The 20,800-nt window shown below is 39.9% G+C and overlaps 1 protein-coding gene and 1 non-coding gene across 3 annotated transcripts; both read left to right on the top strand.

Annotated features, from left to right (window-relative positions):
* The first annotated feature begins 11,228 nt into the window (after positions 1 to 11,228).
* LOC119304508 lies at positions 11,229 to 11,336 on the top strand. The gene has a single exon (XR_005148323.1). It is a non-coding gene; the product is annotated as a small nucleolar RNA R71 (small nucleolar RNA).
* A 7,123-nt stretch (positions 11,337 to 18,459) lies between these two features.
* Positions 18,460 to 19,936, top strand: LOC119297093 (60S ribosomal protein L6, mitochondrial-like). 2 transcript variants are annotated; one of them, XM_037575022.1, is made up of 2 exons: positions 18,460 to 18,571; positions 19,363 to 19,936. In XM_037575022.1, exon 2 carries the CDS (start codon positions 19,389 to 19,391, stop codon positions 19,692 to 19,694), a length of 306 nt encoding a protein of 101 aa, XP_037430919.1. In that variant the 5' UTR covers positions 18,460 to 18,571; positions 19,363 to 19,388; the 3' UTR covers positions 19,695 to 19,936. The 2 variants fall into 2 exon arrangements, with proteins under 2 accessions (XP_037430919.1, XP_037430920.1); XM_037575023.1 differs by having other exon boundaries at positions 18,469 to 18,571; positions 19,350 to 19,936.
* The last annotated feature ends 864 nt before the right edge of the window (positions 19,937 to 20,800 follow it).

The raw sequence follows: 20,800 nt of genomic DNA, 5'->3' as shown, positions 1-20,800 counted from the left end.
TTCTTCTGGTTCTTCCTCCCCAAATAGGAGTTCTCTATTTTCTTGAGTTTGGCTTTGACTCTCTCTTCCTCTTTCTTCGTGTTCTTTCTCATACCATTCTGGTCCTTTAGGGTTCTTCGTTCTTTTACCACTGCGGTTTTCGATTTCATCAGTGGAACTTTATCTAATTGAGAAATAATTAAAGATTGAGTTTCAGAAATTTGGGAGCATTGGGTTTCTATCATGCAAGAATGTTTATCTACATTCTTTATGTAGCAACCAGACCTCAAACAGTCTGATCTCTGTGCTTCAGTATCATCCCTGGATCATTAATGCTGACACGCATAGTACCTAAAGGATTTATAACAGAGTAGAAATCACACACTTATTACATCGAATGTCTCAAAAGAGAACTTATTATAAATAATATGGCTTAAGGCCATCTATTAACGATAACAACGGAAGGCTTGGAACATAAGTGAGTCAACCAACTCCAACGGCATCACTAAGTATAGAACCACGACCTAAAGCTCCTTACTTGTCGTCTGAAAAGTCTGCAACATGAACGTTGCAGCCCGAAAACAGGTCAGCACATGGAATATGCTGGCAAAGTAACACAGTAGAGCAAGAACAGAATAATGCTATCACTACATGCATATTTGGCTGGTGGAAAGCTCTATGGTTACAGTTTTGCGCAAAGCCAATTTTTCCCTACTGCAAAGGAATAAATTTTATTTAACTATCTTGTTGAACATTGAGAGCGTAGACACCCTCTCAATCCCAATTAAACATCACTGTTAAAACCCAACAAAATTAATTAAAGTCACATGATGAGATTCACATGATAATCCAAGTACTAGATACTCAAGACGTCCATAACCGGGGACACGGCTAATCATGATTAGTTTATACACTCTGCAGAGGTTTGCGCACTTTTCCCCACAAGACTCAATCTCCTCCGTTGGGATTCTCGCACTACATGGTGTTTGAGAAACGGATGACCGAGACATAGTCTTTCAGAAGCACTAGCACCTTACGATCGGGTAGACCGTTACACCTACTTTCCCCTACATCTGCTAGTCTACCACTGTAAGAGTTCGCACGACTTAATCAACTATGCTAGAGCCCATAGTAGCTTGTGGCTGCACACGGAAGTTTCTAGCATGAATAATCTCATGATCCCTTTGAGCCTGGGTGGCGGTCCATAAAGAAAAATAGCCAATCGCTGGAATACCCAGGTGCCTCAATCCACCCAGATGTGTATTAAAGTTGCCACCTTAAATAAACCATTAATTAACAATCTCACATCTGTCATGGATACACTCACCCAATCCACGTCTACTAGCATAGCATGGCAATATAAGCAAACGTAGAAGTAACTCCCAAGGGTCTGATAATAAAACAGGTAATAGGTACTACCTCATCTACTTTCCCAAAACCCACAATTTAATTAGATCCTAATCATGCAATGTTTGAGGATTGATCTAATGCAATAAAACTGGGTAACAAGAGGTATGATCAAAGTGTTACTTGCCTTGCTGATGATCCGTGAAACCTAGAGATTCGAAGTAGCAAGCGGCGCACTTCGGGTACTCTAACGCAAACAAACAAACAAGCAAACAATAAGTACTCATCTAATGCACAGGTAAAACTCAAATAAGAGATCTAACCAGAAAGTTCAACTTAAGAACTCCGGTTTGCAAAAAGAATCAAATCAAACGAAGCAACAAAAGTCAAACGGCGAAAGAAACAAGCTTCGTTTACTAATCTGGACCTAAGTCAAATTTTACAGAAGCAAAAACTTGTTTGAGTTGGTTAAACGGAAAGAGGGTTTCGAGATGAAACTCTAGGCGCTTGAATCGCCTGATTCTGATAAACGAGCGAAAAGTTAAACTAAAATGAAAATCGGATCAGAAATCGCGATCAGAAATAATCGCGGAAAATCCGAGAAAAAGAAAAAATGGCGAACAGGCGAACGAACGAACATTCGTTGTTTGCGGCTAAACGACGAAAACCGTTCGTTAAAACGAACGTACGGACGAACGTCCGCTAAATAAACTAAACCGAAAAAATAAACCGATCTAAAAAAAGAAAACAACCGCGGTTTTTATAAAAAAAACCAGGCGGTTGACCGGTGAAGACCGGCGGCGACGGCTACCTCCGACGGCGGCGAACTCCGGCAGGGCGGCGGCGGTCGGCGGCGGCACCGGGCGGTGGCGGCGGCACCGGGCGGTGGCGGCGGCTCGGGGCGGCGGCGGCTAGGGTTAGGGCGAGGCTGGGCTCCCCCGGCTTATAAAGGCCGGTCGGGCTAGAGTCTGGGTCGGGTACGGCCCGGCTTGGTCGGTTCGTTTTTTTAATAGTTTTGCGCAGAAAAACAAATAAAAGAAATACTAAACAGACTCCAAAAATCCCGAAATAAATTTTCCCCGACTTCTAAAATCAAGCCGGACAAGGTGAACATTTATTTGGGGCATAAATGCAATTTTTAAAAACGCATATTTTTCCTAAATTCAAATAAAACAGCGAAAAACACCAAAATAAAAATCTTATTTGATTTTTTTATTAAATCCTCAATATTCCTTTAATTTGGGAAAGTCATTTTATTCCCTCTCACTTATTTTTATAATTGGAATTATTGAAGATAAAATAATTAAATCAAATGATCCTATTTTCAAATTTTGAGAAAACCCCAAATATGAAAATAACGAAATCCCCAACTCTCTCCATGGCTCCTTGAGTTGCGTAAGATTTCTAGGATCAAGCCAAAATGCAAATAAAATATGATATGCAATGATGATCTATGTATAACATTCCAAATTGAAAATTTGGGATGTTACAAACCTACCCCCCTTAAGATGAATCTCGCCCTCGAGATTCGGGTTGGCTAGAAAATAGGTGAGGGTGGTCCTTCAACAGATCTTCCTCTCGCTCCTAGGTGGCTTCATCCTCGGTGTGGTGACTCCACTGAACTTTACAAAACCTGATAACCTTGCTGCGGGTGACTCGGCTGGCATATTCGAGAATCTTGACTGGTTTCTCGTCATAGGTCAAATCACTATCCAACTGAATCGCTTCCAGCGACACTGTATCTCTTAGTGGTGTATCAGTCATCTCTGCGCGACACTTTTTCAACTGGGAAACGTGGAACACATCGTGAACTCCTGACAATCCTTCGGGCAACTCCAACTTGTAAGCAACTTCTCCCATACGCTCCAAAACTTTGTAGGGTCCCACAAAACGTGGCGCTAATTTTCCCTTAACTCCAAAGTGCTTAACTCCTCGAAGCGGGGATACACGAAGATAAACTCTATCTCCGACTTCGTAAACTGTCTCGTTGTGTTTAGAATCTGCATAGATCTTCTGCCTGGACTGGGCTACCTTGAGCCTATTGCGAATCAACTTCACTTTCTGTTCAGACTCCTTAATCAAATCTGGTCCAAACAACTGGCGGTCTCCAACTTCATCCCACAACAATGGTGTTCTGCACCGTCTTCCGTACAAGGCTTCAAAAGGGGCCATCTTCAAACTGGATTGATAACTATTGTTGTAAGAGAACTCCGCATATGGCAAGTTGTCATCCCAACTAGATCCATAATCTAGCACACAAGCTCTCAGCATATCCTCCAAAATCTGATTGACTCTCTCGGTCTGTCCATCAGTCTGCGGATGAAAAGTTGTACTGAACTCTAGCCGGGTACCTAAAGTTTCGTGCAACTGATTCCAGAACTTTGAGGTAAAGTGGGTTCCTCTATATGATACAATGCTCCTCAGAACTCCATGCAGACATACGATCCTGGTCATGTATATCTTTGCCAACTTAGCACTGGTGTAAGTGGTCTTTACTGGGATGAAATGAGCTACCTTCGTCAAGCGATCGACTACAACCCATATCGATTCATAGCCTAAGCGGGTCCTGGGTAATCCCGTGATAAAATCCATGCCTAACTTATCCCACTTCCATTCGGGTATCGGCAATGGCTGTAGCAATCCTACTGGCTTCTGATGCTCTGCCTTTACTCTCTGACATACATCACAAACGGCTACATACCCTGCAATATCATTCTTCATTCCGGTCCACCAAAAAGTGTCTTTCAAATCCAAATACATCTTGGTATTTCCTGGGTGAATCGAGTACGGCGAATCATGGGCCTCTTGCAAAATTAACTTCCTGATCTCCGGGTCATTGGGCACATAAATGCGGTCCTCAAAGCATAAGGTATCGTGTTCATCCTCACAAAATCCTTTAGCTTTTCCCTTGCTCATTTTCTCCTTTATGGTGGAAATCTCCTTGTCGGTCCTCTAAGCTTCTCTGATCTTATCCATCAGAGTAGACTGAATCTCCAATGTTGTTACATAGCCTCTCGGAACTATCTCCAAACATAGCTCACGAAGATCCTCGGCTAACTCCTTTGGTAACTCTCCGGTCATTAGTGTGTTGACATGGTCTTGCGGCTCAACGCATCGGCTACTATGTTAGCCTCTCCGGGGTGATAATGCAATCTCATGTCATAATCCTTGATGAGCTCCAACCATCTTCTTTGCCTGAGATTCAACTCCTTCTGCGTGAAGATGTACTTCAAACTCTTGTGAATCGTGTACACCTCACAATGGTTTCCAATGAGAAAATTTCTTCAAGTCTTCAATGCGTGCACTACGGCTGCTAACTCCAAATCATGTGTAGCATAATTCAACTCATAGGGCTTAAGCTGTCGTGAAGCATACGAAACAACTCTTCCCTCCTGCATAAGCACTGCTCCAAGTCCTCGACGTGAAGCATCGCAATACACCTCATAATTCTTGCGCTGATCTGGCAGAATCAACACTGGCGAGGTAACCAAACGTTTCTTCAACTCCTGGAAACTGGCCTCACATTCCTCAGTCCAATTGAACTTGGTATCCTTCTTCAACAACTTCGTCATAGGTTCTGCAATCTTCAAGAAATTTTCAATGAATCTCCGGTAGTATCCTGCGAGTCCAAGAAAACTCCGGATCTCTCCAACTGTTGTTGGAGCTTCCCAATTTGTCACAGTGACAACTTTGGTGGGATCTACTACTATTCCTTCTCCGGATATAACATGTCCGAGGGAAACTTCCTTCAACCAAAACTCACATTTGCTGAATTTGGCGTATAACTGATGTTCTCTGAGCTTACCAAGTACCAAACGCAAATGGTCTTTATGTTCTTCTTCATTCTTCGAGTAAACCAGAATATCATCAATGAATACTACGACGAACTTATCCAAAAACTCCATAAACACTTTGTTCATCATGTTCATAAAATAGGCAGGTGCGTTAGTCAGACCAAATGACATAACGGTATACTCATACAACCCATACCTTGTGGTAAAAGCTGTCTTAGGTATGTCCTGCTCTTGAATCTTCAACTGGTGGTATCCTGATCGCAAATCGATCTTGGAAAATACCTTAGCTCCTTGCAATTGGTCAAACAAATCATTGATCATCGGCAGTGGGTACTTATTCTTGATCGTCACTTCATTCAATCCTCGATAATCAACAACCATCCTTAACGATCCATCCTTATTTTCCACTAGAAGTACTGGTGATCCCCAAGGTGACGAACTTGGGCGAATATATCCCTTATCCAGTAACTCCTTAATCTACTTCTTAATCTCCTCCAAATCCTTTGCAGGCATTCTATACGGTCTCTTAGATATTGGTCTTGTGCCTGGCAAAAGCTCAATAAAAAACCCAATGTCTCTATCCGGTGGCATGCCGGGCAATTCTTCTGGAAATACATCCGGAAAATCCTTTACCACCGGTACTTCCTCCTGTACAACTCCTTATAGGGACTTTACTTGTGTCCTCTTCGGCTCATGCCGTGACACATACTTGATCCTTCTTCCTTCTGGAGTGGTAAGCAAAATCGACTTACTGGCGCAATCGATGTTTTCTCCATACATCGATAGCCAATCCATACCCAGAATTACATCTAAACCTTGCGATTCCCAAATGATTAAATATGAGGGAAACACATGCCTAGCTATACTCAATGGCACTTGAAAACGTCCTTTACTGGCCATATACTCCGCTCCTGGTGAGCTTACTAACATAGGTGTTCTAAGAACCTTGGTGGGCAGTTTATACTTATCCACGAATCCCCTTGATATGTATGAATGTGATGCACCAGTATCAAAAAGAACAATTGCAGTAAATGACTTAACCAAAAACTTACCTATTACTGCATCTGGCTGGGCTTCAACCTCCTCCACGTTAACGTGGTTCACCTGTCCCCTATTGAAAGGGTTCGGCTTCTTCCCAGAGCTTCCATTGCCATTTCCATTCTGGGCTTCAGGACATTCATTAGCATAATGTCCTGTCTTATGACACTTATAACAAGTGACTTGGCTCAGGTCTCTCTTAGCTGGGGTTGATGGGTTGGTACGGTTCAGACCGTTGCTCCCCCCATTCCCATTACCATTCTTGGGGCCATTATGATTATGCGAACTCCCTCCTCCATGGGTATGCTGAAAATGTCCTCCCGTTTTCGGGGTAAAACGTGGCTTCTGCTGAGCTCCTGAATTGTATTTCCCTTGTCCATACTTCCTCTTACGGTTCTCAATTTGTTGCTGCTTCCCTTCAATCATAAGAGCACGATCTACCAACTCCTGGTAGTTGTTGAAAGTTGCTACCATCAACTACATACTCAACTCATCATTCATCCCTTCCAGAAACTTCTCCTGCTTAGCTGCATCCGTAGCAACGTCATCCAGGGCATAACATGCTAACTTACTAAAGTCATCCACGTATTGGCCAACTGTCCATCCTCCTTGGCGCAAGTTGCGAAACTCACGCTTCTTCATGGCCATAGCTCCTGCTGAAACAAGTGTTGTATGGAAAGCCTACTGAAATTGGTCCCATGTCACTGTGGCTATAGGGTAGGTGACAGTGTAATTCTCCCACCATGATGCTGCTGGTCCATCCAACTGATGTGCGGCAAAACGCACCTTCTCAGCGTTAGTACATCCTGTAGTGGTTAACTCCCTTCCAATCTTGCGGAGTCAATCATCTGCTACTATAGGCTCGGTGCTACTAGAGAACACCGGCGGATTTAGTCTAAGGAAACGGGTTAAGTGATCAACAGGTGGTGGTGGTGGGTTGTTGTTGTTGTTGTTCCCCTGATTCTGATTCTGAACTAGCAACTGCATCAACGCATTCTGCTGCTGGATCAACTGAGTGAGCTCCGGTGGGAAGGCAAATCCATTGTCACGTCTCGAAGGCATCTGATGGGTTTGGAGGGGAGATATTAGAATAGAATGAGGTCTAATGAGAAAGCACTACCCATATGCACATGATACAAACACAAACATTTCACTCAATCAACCAATCAAGTCATACAATCGGACTAACCATCGCAAAAGTGCTTGGACTACTCTATTTACATGGTGGAATACTACTACTGATGTGGTGGTCTACTAGAAATATTCCTCGGTTGCAGACTCTGTGATATCTGCTCCAGCTTCGTCTTCAAAGTCATCATCGCTCAGGTCAGAGTCGGTGTCGTCGATGATGATGTAGTCTTTTGGGCGAATCTCCTTGGGTTCTTCATCTTCTTCTACTGGTGTGGGGTCTCCCATGAATATTCCGATCTTCTTAATCAGGTTGTCATTCTTCTCCACTAGTACGACGATTTCCTCCTCATAATCTTCACGTGTAGCCTTGAGTTCTTCCTCCAGCTCCGTGATTCTTGTCATCGCCTTCTTCAGATCTAACATGCCTGCGCACATCTGGTTCTCCTGACGTCGAATGTGCTGGTTTAACTCCTGGATAAAAGTTGCGATTGATCTATCCTTCCTGGTGCTGATCATTTCCCAGTGCTCATCTCGGCGCCCACAAATCTGGTAGATAGTATCCTTGAGATCATTACGGTAAACTTCTCCAAAACGTCCCATGGTGATGTGGGCCGCCATGCTCTTTCCTAGACTCCAGGTTGGTGCATCAAAGGAAAATTCTATGGGCTCGGTGACTGGCGCGAACGTCCTTCCTGGAACTTGAACTTGAATCATCCAGCGCCCCTCCTCGGGTAAAGTGGCGTTGTAGGTCCCGGTGAAGCTTGGTACTCCGATGTTCATCCGGTTGCGTGAACTTGTTCCTCGTATCCGCCATTCTAAAAGAGTAGAAAAGATGAGGAGTCAGAAATGAGAAGAGTGACTAGTGATCTAGGGCTTTAGCTTAGTGGTCGTGTCCTACAGTCAGCGTGTGCTCTGATACCATATTGTAGCGACCAGACCTCAAACAGTCTGATCTCTGTACTTCAGTGTCATCCCTGGATCAGTAATGCTGACACACACAGTACTTAAAGGATTTATAACAGAGTAGCAATCACACACTTATTACATCGAATGTCTCAAAATAGAACTTATTACAAATAATATGGCTTAAGGCCATCTATTAACGATAACAGCGGAAGGCTTGGAAGATAAGTGAGTCCATCAACTCCAACGGCATCACTGAGTATAGAACCACGACCTAAAGCTCCTTACTCGTCGTCTGAAAAGTCTGCAACATGAACGTTGCAGCCCGAAAACGGGTCAGCACATGGAATATGCTGGCAAAGTAACACAGTAGAGCAAGAACAAAATAATGCTATCACTACATGCATATTTGGCTGGTGGAAAGCTCTATAGTTACAGTTTTGCACAAAGCCAATTTTTCCCTACTGCAAAGGAATAAATTTTATTTGACTATCATGGTAGTTGTTGAACATTGAGAGCGTAGACACCCTCTCAATCCCAATTAAACATCATCATTAAAACCCAACAAAATTAATTAAAGTCACATGATGAGATTCACATGATAATCCAAGTACTAGATACTCAAGACGTCCATAACCGGGGACACGGCTAATCATAATTAGTTTATACACTCTGCAGAGGTTTGCGCACTTTTCCCCACAAGACTCGATCTCCTCCGTTGGGATTCTCGCACTACATGGTGTTTGAGAAACGGATGACCGAGACATAGTCTTTCAGAAGCGCTAGCACCTTACGATCGGGTAGACCGTTACACCTACTTTCCCCTACATCTGCTAGTCTACCACTGTAAGAGTTCACACGACTTAATCAACTATGCTAGAGCCCATAGTAGCTTGTGGCTGCACACGGAAGTTTCTAGCATGAATAATCTCATGATCCCTTTGAGCCTGGGTGGCGGTCCATAAAGAAAAATAGCCAATCGCTGGAATACCCAGGTGCCTCAATCCACCCAGATGTGTATTAAAGTTGCCACCTTAAATAAACCATTAATTAACAATCTCACATCTGTCATGGATACACTCACCCAATCCACGTCTACTAGCATAGCATGGCAATATAAGCAAACGTAGAAGTAACTCCCAAGGGTTTGATAATAAAACAGGTAATAGGTACTACCTCATCTACTTTCCCAAAACTCACAATTTAATTAGATCCTAATCATGCAATGTTTGAGGATTGATCTAATGCAATAAAACTGGGTAACAAGAGGTATGATCAAAGTGTTACTTTCCTTGCTGATGATCCGTGAAACCTAGAGATTCGAAGTAGCAAGCGGCGCACTTCGGGTACTCTAACGCAAACAAACAAACAAGCAAATAATAAGTACTCATCTAATGCACAGGTAAAACTCAAATAAGAGATCTAACCAGAAAGTTCAACTTAAGAACTCCGGTTTGCAAAAAGAATCAAATCAAACGAAGCAACAAAAGTCAAACGGCGAAAGAAACAAGCTTCGTTTACTAATCTGGATCTAAGTCAAATTTTATAGAAGCAAAAACTTGTTTGAGTTGGTTCAACGGAAAGAGGGTTTCGAGACAAAACTCTAGGCGCTTGAATCGCCCGATTCCTATAAACGAGCAAAAAGTTAAACTAAAACGAAAATCGGATTAGAAATCACAATCAGAAATAATCGCGGAAAATCCGAGAAAAAGAAAAAACGACGAACAGGCTAACGAATGAACGTTCGCTGTATGTGGCTAAATGACGAAAATCGTTCGTTAAACCGAACGTATGGACGAACGTCTGCTAAATAAACTAAACCGAAAAAAAACCGATCTAAAAAAAGAAAACGACCGCGGTTTTTATAAAAAAACCAGGCGGTTGACTGGTGAAGACCGGCGGCGACGGCGGCTACCTCCGGTGGCGGCGAACTGTAGCGGGGCGGCGGCGAGGCGGCGGGGGCGCCCTGCGCGAGCGGCGGCGGCAGCGGGCGGCGGCGGCAAGGGTTAGGGTGGGGCTAGGCGGCTCGGGGCTGGGCTCCCCCGGCTTATAAAGGCCGGCCGGGCTAGAGTTCGGGTCGGGTACGGCCCGGCTAGGTCAGTTCGTTTTTTTAAATAGTTTCGCGTAGAAAAACAAATAAAATAAATACTAAACGGACTCCAAAATTTCCAAAATAAATTTTCCCGACTTCTAAAATCAAGCCACACAATGTGAACATTTATTTGGGTCCTAAATGCAATTTCTAAAAATGCGTATTTTTCCTAAATTCAAATAAAACAGCGAAAAACTTCAAAATAAAAATCTTATTTGAATTTGTTATTAAATCCTCAATATTCCTTTAATTTGGGAAAGTCATTTTATTCCCTCTCACTTATTTTTATAATTGGAATTATTGAAGATAAAATAATTAAATCAAATGATCTTTTTTTCAAAATTTGAGAAAACCCCAAATATGAAAATAAAAAATCCCCAACTCTCTCCATGGGTCCTTGAGTTGCGTAGGACTTCTAGGATCAAGCCAAAATGCAAATAAAATGTGATATGCAATGATGATCTATGTATAACATTCCAAATTGAAAATTTGGGATGTTACACTTTACTGCATGACTCAACCCTTCTACCTCATGGGAAAGGTAGGCTATAACCTTTTCATTATGATGGATGCATCTTCAGAAGTCTCTGTTGAAGTTGTCTTGCTGAAACGTAAGTTTACTGATCGTTTATTGAAGTTCATCCTCCTGCTAATAAATACTAAATATATCCACTTTTTGATTGATAACTTGTTCGATAGGTTTATCTTTTTCTTGAGCAACGTTTTTAAATTCTTCCATATCTACAATATTATATATTTTCCAATGGGCTTCATTGGCTTCTGAATATTCCACTACTCTTTAGCAATCATAATTTTGTCTATATAAGTGCCTGTCCTTCTTCAAGAGTTAGAGTCTTGAAACTTCCTCCGTCACTTATACTGATAATAGATTTGATTCATCATTAATTCCATGATTAATGATATGAAGTATAACATGTTCAACATAACCATGATTGGGGCAAATGTTCAAAAATTTAGAATATCTTTCCCATGCTTCATATAAACTCTCTCTATCTTCTTGAAAGAATAGAGTGAGATTTCTTCCCGAATTAGTAATCTTTGAGCTCGGAAGGAATGTAGCCATAAATTGTTCAGCACACGTCAGCCAACTAGGTATACTCCCTTGAGGTAATTGATTGTACCAATTTTTAGCATCACCTTTTAGAGAAAACCTGAAGAGTCTTAACAGAACAAATTCTCATGACACATCGTTCAATATAAAAGTACCACAAAGAGTATCAAAGAACATAAGAAATGCTTGAGGGTCTTCCTCTTTGGTTCCTGGAAAGGCATGCCTTTTAACTTCCATAATAAGATCACAGTCGATCGAATACTCTTTTGCATAATTTGTAGGATACATTATAGGAGATTTCTGAATCATAACATGAGCACAATAATCTCTTATAGTCTTCTTTGGCTTCTGAGTAATCGACATTCTGCAAATAAAATGTTAAGCTAAATTGTCTGATTATTTTTGTAATTTTCTATTAATGAAGGTTGTTGCTCATGGGGAAATGAGCAATATAACCTGACAAATACGTTCTTCCAGAACGAGTAGAGCCTCTGTCACATACAGGAAGCATCTACATTAATAACAGCCGGAAAAACAATTACTAAACAAAATACTCTGCATTAGCTCCCCAGCAACGACGTCAGAAAATGCTTTGATGCCTGCAAGCCAAGCAACAAATATTCGAGCGCGATGTGGGTCATGTTGCAAACCTTCAATCGCAACATGGTTCGTGTTGAAAACACTCATCAGCTGGCAAAGGCGGATCGAATGGATCCAATGGCTCGTGACCTGTCCGATCTTTTTAAAAGATCAGTTGACGGACGTGTAGCGCGCTCTTTGTTGATATGCGACTTAGATATATCTCTTCGTGAATAACCTTAAGGTGAGCATACCAGATCACTGGCAATGTTTCCAAAACCTGCACCAAAACATTTAGCTTGAGCTGAGTAATATTCCCTCGTCGATAGCTCCTTTGTGCAGTACATGAAGACAAAATATCTTCATCGATCAAATCTTAAACAGTTCTTGCCAAATTATGCTCTAACACGGAATGCCGCCAAGAGTCAGTAACATTATACCCACAGGGGATATGTCTCGCTCTTTACGATATAAAAATGCTCTGTCTCTCCTCAAGCGAGCGGCAGGATGGGTCGGCCCAATAACATGGAACCTTCCACTGTTTTTGGGAAGGTTACATGCAGGTTTTTGCTTTTTTTTCTCTATCTTTTTTTATGGGTTACACTGGTTTTTCTTAGTTTTTTCTTCTTTTTTTCAAGTACATATCGGCTTTTTTTCAATACACGTTGTATATTTTTTGTATACATGCCAAACATTTTCCGACACATGTTTGAAATTTTTTCAAATACACGTTGGCATTTCAAACATTTTTTGTATATATGTCAAATATTTTTCAAATACACATTGAACATTTTTCTGAATGGTATGAAACAATTTTCAAAACAGCGCAAACATTTTCTCTTAAAAAGTATAAACATTTTCCAAAAATGTCACAAATATATTTTCTAAGCGCATGAACACTTTTCTAAATATCACAAACATTTTTTGAAATGGCACACTACATTTTTCTATACTATTGGAGTATTTTTCTTACATTGTATAATTTTATTAAAAAAACATATATTTGAAGTGCAGGTACTGTTTTTTTTATGTCATGAACTTTTTTTTGATAATATTTTCTTTGATACTATGCAATGTGTTTATATATTGTGTAAAAATATTATAAAAAACTTGTCGATCATTTTTTTAAACACATGAACATTTTTTAAATGTTACAAGCATGTTTTAAATGGTGTAGAAGTTTTCTCAAAAATTGTGCGAACAAAGTTTTTACACTGCATGAACATTTCTAAAAAATCAAGTTACTTAATTTTTGGAATATAAGTATTTACAGGTTTACAAAATCTCAAACAAAAATCAAAAAAGAAAAAAAGAATAAAACATGAATACGCAGTGATGACCCGACCCAGTTGAGTTGCGCTGTAGCAGAGCGTCCTTACTTCTTTGGATAAACTAACAAGCTATTAGAGGATCTCTAGCCGTCCTGCAAGAAATTTGCGGTACAACAGATACGAAGACAGAACAGATCCTGCAAACATCACGGGAGTTCTACTTGATTTTCAAACTAGTAGTTTGCGTCATTTAAACATCATCGGAGTTCCACATAAACATAGTCAATACCAGCTTAATAAAACAGAAATTAAACATAGTTCATACCATGCGACATAAACATAGTTCATAAAACAAACCTCAAACTTAAACTAGTTCATACTTAAGCGGAAGTCCCCTTCTACTCCCGGGCTCATTTGAGCTCGGGATGAGAAGTAAATTCCAACAAAATGAAAAACAAAATCGAAAAATTCTGAATTTTTTTGGTGCAAACTTTGACAAGTGTTCTCGCTGCTTGCAAATTTTCATCCCGAAATAACCTTTGTGAAAGTCATGGCAAAAAAAAACACTCCAAAATGCTTTCGGAAATAGCATTTTTGGAGTGTCATTTTTTTACCACTACTTCCACGAATGTTATTTCGATAAAAAATTTGTAAGAACTGAGAACATTTGTCAAAGTTTGCACCAAAAACAATTCATTTTTTTTTGAATTTTTCACTATTTCTCCATTTTACTAATCATTAACGAAACATATGAGCTCGGGACTAGATACTTCGTGTCCATACTTAAGCTTAAACTACTCATCTCCGAAGTTCTACTCGTCGCCACCATCACCACCACCGGACTTGCGGACGCCGAGGAAGTGCTCCATGAGGGAATTGGAGAGGATAAAGGTGAGCAGTACTCCTCCTTCAACATGTCGAGCCGCGCCACTACCACTTCGTCCACGGTGGCCGCCGCCTCCTTCGCCTCGAACCAAGCGTGCTTGGCCACCCGGAGGCGGTAGACGGCTGTATCTCGATCCAGCCAAGGTGGCAGAAGTTGCTCCACGCCTATGCGCTGGCATTGCGTGAGCAGGCGTCGCGCCTGCGCACGGTGCGACTCCTCCACCGGCGGGCGGAGGGAGAAGCTCCCCGCCTCACCATCGTTTCAGCGCTTGCGAGGTGGCCCATCGCCATGACCGCCGAATCCCCCTGGACCACCCATTTCGAGCAGATCTAATACGATGGCTACATGCAGCGCATATGGCTGCCGGAGGAGAGGGATTTCTCGTCAGAGATAGGAATTGCGACAGAGTGGATAAGGGAAATGGCGGATGGGTACCCTAAAACCGTCCGGATCCGGTATATAAGTGGGATTCAGTGGCGATTTACGGGCCTCCCGTAAAACTTTTACAAGCCAGCCATTTTTAGCGGGCCTGTTCGGACCATCATTTTAGCCCATCCCATAAAACCACCAAAAAACGTGGCCCAATGAGCTTTTGCGCGATCTGCTTGAGATGCTTTACCCCCCGCCCCCTTGGGGTCTTCGCGGCAGATTCTCGGGGATACGCGAGGTAAGGGACCTCCTAGTCGGCGCCTTAAGCTCCGGCTAGGAGAACCAGCGCCCACGCGCTCGGAATTCTAGGCCAGCCTAATAAAACGCGAAGCAGTTGCTCACCCTGATCGCGTAGTGGTTTAGTTCAAAAAACAAATATCACATGCTAGTTCGCTCGGTCACGGTTGACCGTTGACTAGTTAACCGGTCAACTATTGAATTTTAATAAAGTAAAAAAGCAACAAAAAAGTGAATTAAAAAATGTTCTGTATTTAGGTAAAAAAAGTTCACGAGTTTGAAAAAAGGTTCATCGATTTTGAAAAAATTTCATTGAACTTAAAAAAAGTTCACGATTTAAAAAAAACTTCATCAATTTTATAAAAATCATCGATTTTCCAGAAAGTTCATCAGATTTTGAACAAAGTTCATCAATTTTCAAAAAGGTTCATCAATCTTTAGGAAAATTCATCAAATTTGAAAAAAAAATGATTGTTTTGAAATTTTTTCATTCGTTAGAAAACAAGTTCATGGAAATTAAAAAAGGTTGTGCATTATCGAAAAAGGGAAAAAATAAATAAATAACAAAAAGTAAAAGAAAAAAGGGTAAATAAAGAAACAGGAAAAGAAATAGAGAAAACCCAAGTCCAGAAAAAAAACCTAAATGAAAAGAATACCCGGGTGGGAAGATTCTTTCAACACGCCTCGCTGGCCTATTGTTTTTTGCGAAATAAAAAAGTTCATGGATTTATTTTAAAAATGTTCATGGATTTAAAAAAGTACATAAAATTGAAATAAATTACAAAAACACAAAGAGTTCATCTATTTTGAAAAAGTTCATTGAATTTGAAAATAGTTCAACCATTTTGAAAAATGTTCGTCGATTTTAAAAAGATCGTCCCTTTTGAAAAAAGTTCATTGATTTTTTAAAAAGTCAATATATTTTAGAAAAATAATATATTAAAAAAACATGAATCTCAAAGAAGTTCATTAATTTTGAAAAACACAAATTTGAAAATTTCAAGAATTTAGAAAAACAATAAAAAATAAAAATAAAAAATGAACAAAACCTTTCCAAAAAATAAAAAAGGAACAAGAAAAAAGGAAAAATAATAAGAAGTAAAGAATGAAAAAGGTGTAGTTACACGCATCATGTGATGTGGGTGGGGTGGTTAGTGCGGCGTAAAATCAATCATGAGATCTCGGGCCGGTTTATAGTTTGGTGCGGCCGTGGCATGTCACGCTGAGCGCACCATCAAGACACGTTAATTTTAAAATTTCTGCACACAATCTTTTTGTTGGCTTTTGTATTTTTCTCTATTTTTGTAGGTTTTCATGATTTTTTTCTATTTTTTTTCTTGCGTGAAGCACATCGTGTAAAAAAGCACAATTGTGCGTCAAGGACTATGCTTCACATATTCGTGCTTCTCATAAGTGTGCTTTTTATAAAAGTGAAAAGTACAAGTGTGCTTCTCAAAACGTCAAAAGCACAGTTGTGGTTTCGTTGAAGCACAACGGCAGCAGAGTGATGAATATAATTGTGCTTTCAAAAAAGTGAAAAGCATAGTTGTGCTTCTGGTTTTCGATGTCATTTTTTTGCATATTCATTTGTTTTTAATGTTTTGGTTTTTCTGTTTCTTTTTTATTTCCAATTTTTCTGGTGTTTTTCATGATAAAAAATTTCTTCTAAACGAATTAACATGAGTATATTTTCAATGATCTTGACATGAGAAATGTAATGCTGAAAAAGGTTCATGACTTAGACGCACGGTTTAAGAGATAAAATGTTTTGAAAATACAATTGAAGGAAAAAATAATAAACTCCCAAATTATGGCAAATGTTTTACAACGAGTGTGATCATCATGAAGGGGAGTGAGAGTGACCTATTTATGGAAACCCTCTAGTGATCTCAGTACTTCTCGCAAGAAGTGAGATGTAGAAGCTCCCCATTAATACCTTCAGGGTAACCAACTTCTATTTGGCGCCTTCAATATATGTTATAGTGTTATTTGCAACTTGGCGCACACCTCCTTCCGTCCTAGATTAGGCCCACTTTTAACCTTCAAAACATATGAGTGCATTGTGGGAGATTCGATATCCAACACTCCACATTTAGTCCTGGCGGCGATAACCACAGAGACAACTTACTTGATGTGCCCACTTATTACTTCTTTTTTCTTCTTGTGGCAAATGTAAGGCTAAAAAAGCATCACATTCCCTATCTATTTTTTTACCGTCTTTTCTTTCGTTTTGTTTTCTTTTTCTTTCTTTTCTTAATTAGCAAACTTTTTGCAAATCATAAGTATTTTCACTTTTTTCAATTTTTTTTCTAATTTGTGAACTTATTTTGAAATTCGTGAACTTTTCTCAAATCCGTGATTTATTATTCAAATTTTTTATTTTTTTATTAATATTTTTAATTTCACGAGATTTTTGTAAATTTTGCAAAAAGAATAATCAAATTTCGTGAACTTATTTTTGAAATTTCTGATCTTTTTTTCAAGTTCGTGAACTTTTTCCACTTAGACGAACTTTTTCCAGTTTTTACGAACTTCTTAAATTCGTGATTCATTTTCACAGAAAAAAATGTGAATCTTTTTTGAATCTATAACTTTCCCCAAATTTTATAATCTTTTTGAAGTCAACTTGTGAAAAGTGAGCCGGTCAACTAGTCAACCAGTCAATCAGCAAGGGATCTGAAGCGAGCGGAACGTGCGTCCCGCTCGAGCAGGAACCAATTGAGTTTCATGTGCTGCAGCGAGATGGCACTGTTGGGCCGCAACTCACAAATGAAGGTAGCGAGCGTCAGGGATCCTTTTGGACACGACATTTATATCTTGTTTATTCCCCTAAAAAAATTATATCTTGTTTATAGCGAGATGGTAGCCCCCCTTGCCTGAAGCGCCCGAAGTGTACACGCGTATGGGCCGGCACAGTAGCATGTTTTCTTAGCGATCGCTTGTTCAGTCTGATCGATGATGCGTTTGTTCATTCCTTTTGTTTTCTCTTTGATTTTCTTATTTCTTCACTAGTTTTCTTTGTTATACTTCGGATTTGTTTTCAGTTTTATTTTGTTTTCTAATGTTTCTCTCTTAGTTTTCAAAGGGTATTTTTAACCAAAAAAATTGGTTTATTTGTTTCTTTCTTGTTTTCTATTGTTTTTCTTCATTTGTTTCCTGGTTTTCACTGGTTTTCTTTTTTTCTTTGGTTTCCATTGTTTTTTTGTTTAATTCAAAAAAAATTATAAATCAAGAATATTTTTCGTACACACATTTAACAAATTTTGAAACATGATTACTACTTTTTAAAACACATTTTTGATGTCTACTTTTTTGCATACTCATTGCTCATTTTTAGTATACACCAGAAACATTTTATATGTGCAGGTTTTACATTTTTTAAATACATGATTAAGATGTTTTTTGAAACTATATTTTTATGTCTACTTTCTTCCATACACAGTATAAATTTTTGTGTACGTCAGCAATATTTCTTTATAGATGTTTAACATTTTTAAATACATGATTGAATTTTTTTAAAACATATATTTTTTAAATACACCACTATTTTTTTTTAAAGTTGCACTCCGCCCGTTTGAGCTGCGCTGTGGGCGATCGTCCCGTACTTCTGGCAAGAAACGAGGTATAGGCGCTCGCATTAAGCCTATTAAGCCTAGAGCGGTCCAGCCCACGTAAAAACGTGCCCTCTTCTTCTGCGGCCTCGCCCCTGTTCCCCAGCGACGGCGTAGGCACCAGTTGGGTTCGCCGTTCATCCAGACTCTGACGCCACTCATCCGCACCTCGGCGCCGAACACTCCCCTCAGCCTTCCGAAGGTAGTACTTCTCATTCACACTCCTCCTCAGCTCTACTGGATTACCGTGAAAAATGGAATGGAGATCTGTTAGGAGCTGGACTGATTTCTACAGTATTTTTCTACTGCTGGTGGCGAACCCTACCGTGCTTGGAATTCGTTGCTACCCTCTCCGTTTTCCCCCAAATATGCAATGGAGATCTGTTAGGAGTTAGGTCTGCCCTGATAATTCACTGATCTATGCTTGTTAATTGAAGTTTTGGGTTTGTCCAAAGTTAAATTTGTTTAAGTTTGACCACATCCACAGAAAAATATAGTAGTATTAAAATTTCGAACACCAAATTAGTCTCATAAGATTCCTTATGAAAAATATTTTCGTACTATGTGTATTTGGTTGTATTATATAAGTTTGACTTATGAAAAATCTAAAACTTCAGTTATTTTAGAACGGAGGGAGTTGTAGCTAAGAAACTTGTATTGTTCGATAGTATGGGATGTTCTTATTGATTTACTCTCTCATTCTGTTGTTTTTTAGAAAAGAATTGATCAAAGTGTGATCTTGTTTTGTATACCTGTTGTTTTTTTCCGATAAAGTGTACTCCCTCTGTAAACTAATATAAGAGTGTTTAGATAACTAAAATAGTGATCTAAATGCTCTTATATTAGTTTACGGAGGGAGTATATTATAAATACAAAATTTATCTTCTGCTTTCACCTTGATAATGGCAGTATTTGTGTATTGTCCAGTTGAATGTCCACTGTTCTGATTAAAAGACCCTACTCTCAGTTTCCTTGTGAAGTATTTTACTGCAGGGCGAACCATTTTGTCCGGCCTGCAAATGGAGTCAAAGTTCTTCCGGTTTCTAAAACTCGTTGGAGTTGGCTTCAAAGCAAGGACAGAGGGCGAAGGCCGTGAGCTGTTCCTGAAGCTGGGCTACAGCCATGAGGTGCAGTTCACCGCCCCACCCGCTGTCCGCGTCTTCTGCTTCAAGCCCAACATCGTGTGCTGCACCGGCTTAGACAAGAACAGAGTGCACCACTTCGCCGGCGCCGTCCGGAACTGCAAGCCGCCGGAGGTGTACAAGGGCAAGGGCATACTGTACATCAATGAAGTGATGCATAGGCGTGGGATGAAGCGCAAGTGATGGAGACCTTTCAAAAAAGAAGAAGCGCAAGTGATGGATGGAACACGTTAACCCCCCTTTTTCCCTTTCTCTGGGGTTCTGATTTTGTTGTGTTGAAATTCCTATCATGTTGCTTCTGTAGCGGCACCTGTTATGGTTTGCTTGTACCGAGGCAATTCATATATAATTTGTCCCCTGGCACCACATTGGAAGGCTCAACATTTCAATCCACATAATGAAAGCGCCAGATTCAGTTTTTTCAACTTTAACTATGCTACTTCTTTGCTTCTGGGTTGATATCAGTTCAGAGTAACTTGAGACGTGGGTTATCTCGAGGTTTATTTTTGGGGCATTGCAGAATGCGTTCTAACACATTGTTTATCGTTAGAAGTTAGCACTGCCGTGTTGTGATTATCTGTTCTTGTTTTTTTCTTTTCAAAACAGAGGTAAAAGATTTATCTCATCCATTAGTTAAGTAGAAGAGAATCGTCCAATTAATTATGAAAAACCGGCCAAGAAGCATCACAAACCGTTAAGCGGCACACACATGATACCCCACACGCCTGCCTCGTGGAGACAACACATAAGTATAGGGGTGGAAACGGATCGGATGCGGATCGGATAGTGCTGTTGCCACTTCCATTTTCATATTTTCAAAACGAATACGAATCCGAATACGGATGTTATCGGATACGGATGCGGCTCGGATATTATTCGAATACGGATACGTATCGGATATTTTCTTGATTCAGAACGGATACGAATAATATCAACATATTGCTTAAGTAAATTAGTCGATAGCTATGTGACCTGAAATAATCAACTTGTGACATATAATAAGTCAATGATAAATAGGTTTATGAATAAATACTATTGTAATGCAGAATAATTTATAAGTTTAATCATATAAAGAGTAAAATTTGACCACTTATTTGGCTTTTATGTTGGATAATTGGAATATTGGGTCTAAAATTTTAAAAATTACCTCCCATAATCTTATTCGGATACAGATATATCCACTTCCATATCCATATTTGTCTCAAAATCTCGTACCATATTTTATTTGTTATTTGTTTAATAAATTCGGATACGGATAATTTCCATTTTCATTTTGGTTCGGATGCGGA

Source organism: Triticum dicoccoides, chromosome 5A (assembly GCF_002162155.2).
Source record: "Triticum dicoccoides isolate Atlit2015 ecotype Zavitan chromosome 5A, WEW_v2.0, whole genome shotgun sequence".
NCBI classification, from domain to species: Eukaryota; Viridiplantae; Streptophyta; class Magnoliopsida; order Poales; family Poaceae; genus Triticum; species Triticum dicoccoides.
Note: the sequence above shows the minus strand (reverse complement) of the source record. Positions and strands in the feature narration are given on the sequence as shown.